The sequence below is a fragment of the Apium graveolens genome, chromosome 8 (genome assembly GCF_009905375.1).
Source record: "Apium graveolens cultivar Ventura chromosome 8, ASM990537v1, whole genome shotgun sequence".
Classification (NCBI taxonomy): Eukaryota; Viridiplantae; Streptophyta; class Magnoliopsida; order Apiales; family Apiaceae; genus Apium; species Apium graveolens.
The window spans coordinates 128,728,106-128,739,715 of NC_133654.1; the positions used below are offsets into that span (position 1 = coordinate 128,728,106).

Here is an 11,610-nt window from a genome sequence, read left to right on the forward strand (position 1 = left end):
CGTCTCATAATACTTTTTATTATAATATATTTCTTTGTTTCCATTTGTAACTTTTTATTTATCCAAACAGCTCAACAACTAAACCCCGTGTTATCTACTGATTGTTTACAAATAAATTAATAATAATAACTTCGCTGCATACACGTAAATTCGACAAATGGTATTTTTCCAAATCATCAAATTAGTAATATCACGTCAATTTTGACCAAATTTTAATGTCCACTTTGCTAACTCTAACATTACTCTTTTTTGTTGGATACATTAATTAATACTAGCTTAAAATTCGTCCAATGCACGGATCACACAGATTTACTTTAATTATATTATTTTAAAAAAATATATTTTGAATTCAATTCTTAATTTTTTTCATTTAAAACTTTAAATAATATGACTTCATGATAATTATATTAGTAGACATATATGTTCAAAACTTTTTAGAATATTTAAACTTATTTTAAATGATAGCATTCGTAAGGGGGAATATTATTATAACGAAATTATTATTTTATTGAGGGTAAAAATATAATGTCTCTATTATGTTCGAACCTTAAAAAATATTATTTTGGCATGGTGATTACTTAATCGATGAACTATAACTCTATAAAAAAATATTTGAAAAAGATAATATTATTGATTGAACGATATAGTTTTATTGAAAATTTTATGTGTATTTTAAAAAAAATAATATTTATGTTTGAATTAAAATTTGATTTTTTTAGTTTAAATCAATATAATACGAATTTTGCTTAGTCTAATATTAATTTGATTTATTTCGGATCAATGATTTACGTTATTTTATTTTAGCCCGATGCTCAATACACCGACCGAATCAAACTAATTATTTATAGTTTAGTTTTAATTAGTCTAGTTTAGTTTTAAACTAATAATTTTATTTTAGACTGAATAATTAGTATATATGATTTTATTTTTGTTGGTCGAATTGTATTTTTATTTTAGTTTTGTGTTAGTCTGAATCAATTGTATAATGTATTTTTTATCCTGGATAAATAAAAATTATTTTGTTTATTCAAGTTCATTAGTATAATTCTTTTGGAGGATTGATAGTATTATTGTTTTATCCTAACCCGAGTCAGATGATATATCAACTGAATCTTAATAATTATATTTAGTTTACATAAATTTAATTTAGTCCGAAGTAACAAATTATAATAATATAGAACTCAATATGAATTAAAATATAAATTAATAGAATAATTTGTATTTACTGTAAATTATAATGATATAGAGTTTGATATTAAATAGAATTGAAACTAGTAAAACAGAAAGTTGACTTTAATATCAATTAGAATTATAATTGATCGACCCAATAATTTGAATTAGAATAATTAAGAAAGGGTAATTAAGTAATTTTATCAAGTACCGACCGACTATCAAACTTTTAATGTTACGTATATTATAATATAGTATAGATACGAGCTATCTGTTTATCTGATATATTATAACTTTAATTTTAATATACTCTCCCGTCCCACTAGATTGTTTACGTTATTTTTCGGCACGCTTTTCAATGCTCGTTTAAAATATACTTGCATAATATTTTTTTAAAAAAAATTCTAAAAAAAAGTTTCATGTTTAAACTTTTATTAAAAAAAAATTAAGAAAAAACATTACGAAACTATAATTTATTGAAGTCTCGAAATATGTACAAACAGTGTAAGTAAACTATCCAGCGGGACGGAGAGAGTAACCTTTAGGGGGATAAAATTAAATTAAAGAAAATTCGAGGGAGTAATGTGACGCCCTCAATCTCGGGGTTAGGAAATGAGGACCCACACACCTTTAATCTAATAATTAAATAAGCATAAAGCCCGATTAACTACTAACAGGATCAAACAGGATCAAGTATGAGACAAGATTACAACTACCAATCATAAAATATAACTTACAACCCCAAAATAATCTTAAATAAACATTATCGGTTCCGGCTGGGAACCGATAGATAACCCATTGTATCTTTACAGTTTTCCTTCTAAGCGCTTGCTCACTCAAAAATACCACTACCTGCTCTGGCAACCGGAAGCCCTCAACACGATAGGGACCACCAGGTACGCTCTTACGAGCAATGCGCCTAAGCCTGGCCATCTTCTTGCTTAACTGCCATGGTTAGATTAAAACAAAACATATGAGTATGAAACTCAGCAAGTAACTAGAAAGCAGTTCTACGATATGAAATCCACAATATACTTTACCAATCTCAGGGCATTCTACTTTAGTTGATCTAGGTGGCAAATTTCCATCTTTTGGGTTAAGGAAGGGTTATGAAGTAAAAATGTAAGGCTTTCAAGGAACACGACTCAAAGTAGGGTGAAAGCCGACATTCATCACAAATCATTAGAGGATCAGAACAGATCTTTCAGAAAAAGGAAAGCAACAATAGTTCACTATACGGAATCAATTATATGATCAACAGATTCAAATATCAGGGTTCTCGAGCTTTAAGCTTCACATTATCACAATCAACTCTTTTCACAACAATATAAACCATTTTTCATTTTCAAGAATCAATTATTGAACATTAAGTTTCAGTTCCATTTTAAGTAATCAATATAGAACCCTTGATTGAATCACTTTATCTTTCATTTCATTGTAATACGGGTGATCAGCCCGTACGGACCTCCATCCGGTCTTTAAGGTACCAATCGGCATAATTTCAGCCTTAAGTTGGACTAGCCCCGCTAGCCTCTTACCATGACTGGACTAGTCCCACTAGCCTTTTACGTCCCAATCCAATCCATCAGGAATTCGTTTGGAAAACCTTGAGTTTGGAAAAAGATAGGTTTTCTAAATTCATTTTATCATTACCAAGAATATGAAATCATTCAGACTCTTTTGAGTCGAAACTCATTCTTAAGTCGAATTCAAGAAATCAAAGTTAAGGGAGTGATTCAAGACAAGCAAGGAACAAATTCTGTATCAAGGATAACAAGGTACTTAAATTAGAAGGATCAACATCTGTTTCAGGGATCAATAGGGTGATCAAGAAATAAGGTATCATTAAATAGGGTTCGCAAAGGTAATTACAGGGTTCAATACAATTCATGGCTCAACAAATAACTTGAACAGAAAGGACAGGTTACCAAATGGTTGAATCAGTAAGCTTATCAATAACAGTTTATCAAGATCAAAAAAAGGGTATCTCAAGTCGTTAACAGGGGTTCGTTAATTAATAATTCCATACTCTACATGGTATGAACAATAACCTCTCTATAACAATTTTCACAAGTAATGAGAGTTACTTGCCTGGATTTGCTTTCCTGAAGGTTGAACTACTGCCACCTAGTATACTGTTAGGTCACACACACTGTAGAAGGGGGTTGAATACAGTGTATAGCACAATCAAATCGAATTTAAAGAACACAAGTAACAGAAAACAAACTTTATTAAACTCTGTTACAATGTAGAACTGTCATCTCTCAGTGATGAACAAATATCACGAGAGCTGCTAGGATTACAATGAATAATATTCTCGATAATGACAACATTTATAGTATAAACCCTATGTCTGTGTTTATATATTACACAGTTACAAGATAATCGCTAATTGATATGGAATATAATTCTGCTTCCTAAAATATATCAACTAGTTATCTTTTCTTCCAAGTATTCTATTCTTCATAGAATTCATTCTTCATGCATATCTCTTCTTGCGTTTGTCTTGATCTTCTTTCCTTTCAATCAGCCGCTTTCCTTATCTGAAAGTTTCCTTTAAGTCCTAATATTATCTCCTGATCCTTAAGTACTGATAACTTAAGTTCTGACTTCAATATAAGTGCTGATTTCCAGTTAAGTACTGATTTGTCCTATTTAAGTAAGATCTGAAAACTAAACACAAATCATATTGGACATGACATTATCAAATATATCTAACAATCTCCCCCAACTTGTAAATTAGCATAATATACAAGTTCAACAGATATTTGATGATGTCAAAAATATTAAGTACAAATGCATGATAATTTGACTAAATAACTATAACTTACAGTCCATAAAGCTTTACCAACTTAAACTTCTGATAACAACTTCAGTCTGTATACATATCAGAATTTGAGCAGTTGTAGATCTTGACTTGGCTTCACTTTCTGATCTCTTCGATGTCATGAGTTGTTCTGAGATAGTTCTTTAACAAACATCTCGCAGCATATCTGAGTTCATCAATCATCCTCCTTTTAGCATCTTTATGCTCTGCAGTATCTTCACCAGTTTGGAAGATAGCATATCTGAGATCATTAATTTTTGCTTTTCTCAACTCCTGATCTAGTCTTATGACATAGGCTTTGTCATACTCTAGATTGAATTCAAGTCCCTTAATACCAAGATATGTTCTGATATTTGCAGTATTAGGCTTCATATCAACATTATCACCCTTGTGATCTCTGTACTTGGGACAGTATGTGCTATCAGACTTCACAGAATAAAGCTTCTTCTGTCTCTGAATTTGAGTCTTCAAATAATTTGCAGCACTTTCTGTTAATATGTCCTTCACTTGAAGTAAGAATAAAACATGTTCTAATTCCTCAAAATACTTCAGTGGTATATCATTTTCCCTTATATGGTAAACCCATCCATCTGTCATGAAATATAACAAGATGTATTCTTTCAAGAAGGTATGGTAGACCATCTGTACAGATTCAAGTTGATTCAATCTTTCAGGAGTTTCTCCAATACCTGGTTCACTTAAGGAAGTTGGATCAATGGTTGTGTTCTGCACTCTTCTTTCATCAGCACTACCCAATCCAGATTTATCCCTTGCTTCCTATCCAGTAACCACTCTTGCTTCAAAACCACTTGCTGCAGTCTTCAAAGGTTGAGTCTGTTTGGCTTTAGTGAATCCTGGTAGGAGTAACTTTGAGGATTTAACATGAGCAATGTCAGAGGTTTCCTTTGACTTATCTTCTGATATCAAGCCAACTTGAGCTATGTCAGAGGTTGCTTGCTTCATTGTTATATCAGAACTAACTATATCTTGACTCTGAACAACTTGAGCCATGTCAGAGGTTGTCTTAGAAATCTTCCTTGAAGTCAGAGTAAGATTAGCATCTTCATCAGAAATTTCTTCATCCATAGGAGGCACATAAACCTTTACAGGTTCACCAACTTTTTCTTTGCCCTTGGACCTTAGATCTATCTGCAATTGTGATTTCACTAGTAGAATTCTGTCAATAGACATCGGTCCTTAGACATCGGTTGCTTAGACGACCGATGTTAAGGTTCTTTTAGACATCGGTTATTTTAAAACCGATGTTACTGCTTATATTAGACATCGGTCGAGAAAATAACCGTTGTCTATAGTTATTTTTCAAAAATGAAAATATTAGTTAGACATCGGGTTTTCATATAACTGATGTCTTTGTTTTATAGACATCGGTTGTAGTTTACAACCGTTGTCGATGATTAACTAAAAAAAATTAAAAAAACACGCAGAAAGTTTCCCCCCTTTTATTTCCCAATTATTCCCCCCCTTAACCAAAAACTAAACCCATGTTCTCTTGTATATCTCTCCTCTCAACTCTCTTCCTCTCCGGCATCTCTCTCTTATTCTCTCTCATATCTCTCTCTGTATCTTTCTCATTCTCTCTCATATCTCTCTCTCTCTCTCTCTCTCTCTCTCTCTCTCTCTCTCTCTCTCTTTTCTTCTTTCTCATCTCTCTATCTGTGACCATATTTCCATAATTAAAACCCTAATTTATATCACCATCTGACATTGCAATTAATTAGGGTTCCAATTAAACACCAAATTATAGATCTTCAATTAATCAAACTCCTGCTATGAGAAACCCTAATTTCTCGACCCGGCTTGGATTAGTTGTTTAATTGGGTTTTGTTTTCTTTATCAAGATTTGTTTTTCTGTGTTCTTATTTTTTATTGGTGTTTTCAACAAGTTTTGAAATATCAGTACCCATCTCAAATTGGAGGTTTCAAAGCTTGTGGATGAGATTTACGAGAAAGTGAAGGAGAAAGCTTGGGGTAAGTAATTAAAAACTTTACTCTCAAGAAAACCTCTTTGGTCTTGATTTATGAATGTTCTATATCTCTCTTATGCATTTAACTTTTTTTTATCAAAGAGTGAGAGAATTTGAGCAAGGGGATGTTAGCTCTAGATCGTCTCGAATTGGAGGATATCAAGGTTTTGAGAGAGTGGAGTTTACATAAGATGAAGAAAATGGTCGAGAAGAGGCGACAAGGAGTTGTGTTAGGTTATGGTGAGTACATGGAGATTTATGTCTTGAAGGTGTTCTTTTCTGTTGTTAAAGCTAGTGATCGCGTTGTTTGCCAATTTTATTGTGAAAATTGGCCTTTCAAGGTATGGTTATTATGTGTATCTTCGTGTTCGTAATTAATTTTATGTTTTGTGTTGTATATGATGTGTAATGCATCAAGTTTGATAGTGTATATGATGTCAATCTTCTCTTCCGAATAACAACAACGCCAAAGTGCATGGCTATGGACGCTCATCCTTCACCAACTCCTTATCAACTGCTCATACATTTTTGTCATTGACACAAAAATTTCTTCAGCGAAGCCCTGGTTTGACAACCGGAGCTATTGCTGGTCTTAAAGATTGTAGTTTACTAGCTGAGCTTAACGTTGACTATATATTAGAGTCTTCCACAATAATCAAGCAAGCTCAGACCTTATTTGTTTCTCAAGCAGACACTGTTCATACATTAATGATAACTATTTTAACCAATACACAAACTTGTTTAGACGGGCTCGAAGAAACTGCTTCTTCTTGGAGTTTGAAAGATAGAGTATCTGTTCCTCTTGTTAATGCAACTAATTTTTATAGTGTTTCTTTATCTCTTTTCCAAACAGGTTGGGTTCCAACTACAAAAAGAGTTTTATCTCGTACTCCTAAGAGGAGAGGAGCATTTGCACACGTTAGATTCCCCTTTAAAACATCTGACAAAAATAAAGCAATTCTTCAAAAGATAGGTCGCAGACATCTTCTACAAGATGATAATGATTATATAATAGTGAGTAACATTGTTGTCGTGAGTCAAGATGGAACAGGGGACTTTACAACCATCAATGACGCCTTAACTTTGGCTCCCAACAAAACTGTAGCTAGTGACGGCTACTTTGTGATATATGTCATAGTTGGGGTCTATAAAAAATATGTGTTCATTCCAAAGAATAACAAGTACATTATGATGATTGGTGATGGAATTAACCAGACAGTAATCACTGGCAACCATAGTACTGTTGATGGCTTGTCAACTTTTAACTCTGCAATATTTGGTAAGACATTATTAATTTCTTGATTTAATTGAGTCAATTTTAACTTGTAATATTTTATACTTCGATATTATATAATACTTGTAACATATACTGATTCAATGTTGTTTATGCAGTTGTAGTGGGACAGGGATTCGTAGCAGTAAATATAACATTCCGGAACACAGCAGGGGCAGTAAATCACCAGGCAGTTGCAATGCGAAGTAGGGCAGATATGTCAACATTCTATAGCTACAGCTTTGAAGGGTATCAAGATACCCTGTATCCCCACTCCAATAGGCAATTCTACATAGAATATGACATATATGGCACAGTCGACTTTATATTTGGCAACGGAGCCGCTGTGCTACAAGATTGCAACATCTAGCCACGTAAATTTAAATGTATTTTCAGTTTTTTTCTTTTTATTCAGTAGATGTTGGCTGTAAATTATTCATTCAGCTCTGATACAATGTATATTCTACAGGTGATGAAAAAAAGAGCAAATAATAGAGTGGATGATCTACATGGTATGTTCTGTGATCTTAAATTAGCTAGAAAAGAGAGTCGTACTAATGATGTTGCTTTATTAGAAGAACAAGTTAATCAGATGCTTGGAGAGTGGCAATCTGTACTTAATCATCCTTCTCCTGCTTCTTCTTTTTAGGTTATCACACCCACCCTCTTATATATGTATTATAGTGTTTGCTGATTGTTTTGGTTTTTGATTGCGTAATTTTTTTTGTTGTTTGATCTTTGTGTGATTTGACAATTATGATAAACGGGGATTTGTGCGCGGGATAGGATAATTTAATATGTATTTATGTTTTGATTAAAATTATAACTACTTTAAGTTGAATCAGAAAAAACACTTTAAATATATTTTAAGGAATATATTTTCAGGTAGTTGCAAAGGGCATGAAACAGGAAGCCTTGGCTCGACTAAGAAGAACCAAACTCAACGGATCGCTGAAGGCCGCTGCTATACTTTATATGGCATGTCACAGTTCTATTTTGAGTATTATATCCATAACTTTCTTGCTGCTATTTAATTTGATTCAGAAAGTCTTAGTTTTTTAATCACATGTTAAGATTAATATGTGTTTATAGCCAGTTTTTTAATCACAGGTTACATGTCTATAATGTCATAAAATTAGTGTTAATTTCTATAATATAGGCCAATGTCTATAATACAGTTTATAGCCTTAGAAAGTTTTTGATTCAAAAGTAATTGAGATAGTTTCTTCCCAGGATATTGTATTTACCCTTGTGCAATCTGGTGTTTGTGCTGCATTTAGCCGAGGTAATTATTTATTTAGATCTTCAGATACAAGTTAAAGCTGTCTTTGACATGAAAAAAGGTAAATGTAACATTTGAATTGTTGAATGCATAAACCAATGCAAGGATATGCTTTATAAATGCCGTGGTAAGCCAGATGCCGGCTTCCCTCTTTTTCAGTTCGAGTCATTGAAATGTTCTGGCTTTGTCAACCCTGCTGACAACCCTGTTGTCGCACAAGGCCTGGAAAAGTTTTAGGCGAGATAGAATCTTTTTATTGATTGGAAGCATGGTAAAGAAAATTGGAGCCCGCATGAAAGGGGATGACTTGAGTACTAGAAATATGGTTGATTTTACACATTAGTTGTACTTTGTTTAGAATGATAAACATATTTGATATTAGTTGTACACATTGAGAATTTGTTGATCTTGAATTCAATTGAGTAATAATGTATATATATATATTGGTTGAGTTTTGAGAATTAAGTTTTTTCAGTATTGTGGTTAATACATTGTCTAATATTCGATGTTAATAAAAGGATATTAGCACATCTAAACAAGGCAATAACATCAATTCAAAAATAAACACCTGATGTCTATTTATCATATTAACATCGGTTATTTAATAAACAATCGATGTCTATTGTTCAAATTGACATCGGTTATTTAGAAAACAATTGATGTCTATTGTTCAAATTAACAGCGATTCTTTAAAAACAACCGATGTCTAATAGGTTTGAGACATCGAATTTTTAATTTTAATCGATGTTAATTCATAAATATTATTTGTGTGTTATAGTTTTAAATAGGCCTAATCGTTCTAATATTGCATTTCTGAACTTGACATAACTCAATTAGATAACAATAATGTGAATTAGACATCAGAAATTTTCCAGAAATGTTGTGTAAGATTACTTAGACATCGGTTTTTAACCGATGTCTATGAGAAAATATCTTTAACATCAGTCACAAAGACATCATACATTTTTTACATAGACATCGGTTTTTAACCGATGTCTAAGGTGTTTTTTCTAGTAGTGTTTGGCTTTAATTGCCACATGATTTGTCCTTTCTTTTATCATAATGCCTTTAGCCGTAGGAAGTTTCTTTTTAATGACAAAAGCTTCAGATTTGGAGTTGACTTTTTCTAACTTAAGTCTAGCTTCTTCTTCCATTAGACTCTCAAAGTCCATTCCTGGATTTTCTTTCAGAAATAACTGTCTTGAAATTTCTTCATCAAGTTCCAACAGTTCATCAGAACTTATCCTTTTACCAGTATCAGAAGTTATTCTTCTCCCAGTATCAGAACTTGTTATATGACTTGTAGTCCCAGTCCTTCTTGATGAGAGACCTCCACCTTGACCATGACCTCCACCCATTCCAGAGTTTCCCGGGTCATTACTATCATCCTTTTCCTTCAGTGTCGGTTTGCATTTGGACTTAATTACTTTCTCCCCTTTTTTGGCATCAGCAGGTAAATGAAGAGAGAGAAGCAATTCCACTGAGGATTGGATCTCATTGAGTTGAGATTGCTGAGAAGCTTGATTTTTCAAAATTTCATCAATCTGAGACTGTTGCTTCTCTTGGGTTTTCTCAATGTTGGTAATTTTGTCAAAGGAAGGTTTGAAAAACCTTTTCTTGTCCAACTTGACAATTGTATCTTGTTGCATTAAGGTTTCTTGAATCTTGTCCACCTTAGCCTGAGTTACAGAATGTTGACCTTGAAGGTGCCTTGTACTAAGTGCAGTAACTCTTAGCTGTGTCTTGAAATCATCATTGACTAACATCTCATCAGATTTTGGCAAGTGATCAGCAAGAATCTTTTCAGTAGGGACAAAGGTAACTGTGTTCCACTCCTTAGTCCACTCCTGTCCTCTAGGAGTTTCACTCCAAGGTACTGGTGCTTCCCCTGTAACAAACTTTTTGACTATCTCAGCTTTTGAAGGAGCTTGTAGAGGTGCATATCAAGAAGGACCAGCTGCATCAGCATCTAAATTTGTAGCAGCATTACCAGTAGAATCAACATTTGCAGCATCAGAACTTACAGAGTTAACATCTTCAGCATCCTCTGATAAAAGAACAGTATGAGAAGCTATGGAGGCTTCAACATCATCCTCTAAGGGCTGATCTCCAACTAAGTTCTGATCAACATCCATATTCTGATGCTCACCTAAAATCTGATCTTCAGTATCTAGATGCAGAGAAGGTGTTGTAGGCAATTCTGGATTAAAATCAGCATCAGGAATTGGTGTTGTTGGTGGAGTGACTTGAGTTGGTGGAGCTTCTAGATACAAAACCTGAGGCACTTCCACGTTATGAATGTCAATTTCATCACTTGTCCCCTGGGTATCAACATTTACTAGAGATACTTGAGGTATAGGAATGTTTGTAGTTTCTGGCTCATGTAGTGGAGAGTGATGAGTGGCATGAGGGTCTGGATCAACACTAGAAGAATTGTGAGCTTCAACAAGGTCTTGTGAGGTCAGAGATTCCTGATCCCCTTCCTTAGCTGCTGCTTCCATCCCTTTACCATAATCTTCAGGCCTTTTTGCCAATGTTTTGAATCTTTTAGCTTTTAACGTGACTTTAGGAGCTATATCATCAGAATTACGCTTTCTAAGCCTTTTTAGGGACCTAGAACTCCCAATATCAACATCCTCCTGAGAAGAGACCTTCTCAGCTTCTCGAACAACAGGTTCTGATACAGGAACCTGTTCCTCAGCATCTGATTCATCTCGTAGAATGAATCTCCTTCTCTTCTGTTGTGTCTGAGGTACTTTCTTATTCCTCTTAGGTTTGGAAGATGAAGGCTGCACTGTAGGATCTGAAGGTTGAGGTTGAGAAGTTTGTGGTGGTTGAGTAGAGGTGGTAGGTGCTGATGGATGAGGTTCAGATGGTTGAACATCAGGATATAGTGCAGTATATTTAACAGGATCATAGGTTATTAAGGCTTGTTTAACAGGTAAAGGAATTAAGAGGGGTCTTAACACAACCTTCTTATTATCAGTAGATAATAAGTCAGTTAAAGCTCTTTTAGCTATTCTGAATGATGAAATTAGTTCATCAGCATTTTGGGGCTTATTATCACAACAGA

General features: G+C 33.6%; 1 protein-coding gene across 1 annotated transcript; it reads left to right on the forward strand.

Annotated features, from left to right (window-relative positions):
- The first annotated feature begins 6,182 nt into the window (after nucleotides 1-6,182).
- On the forward strand, nucleotides 6,183-7,904 carry LOC141679987 (putative pectinesterase/pectinesterase inhibitor 41). The gene is made up of 4 exons (XM_074486333.1): nucleotides 6,183-6,323; nucleotides 6,538-7,261; nucleotides 7,375-7,601; nucleotides 7,725-7,904. Exons 1-4 carry the CDS (start codon nucleotides 6,183-6,185, stop codon nucleotides 7,902-7,904), a joined length of 1,272 nt encoding a protein of 423 aa, XP_074342434.1.
- Nucleotides 7,905-11,610: the final 3,706 nt, after the last annotated feature.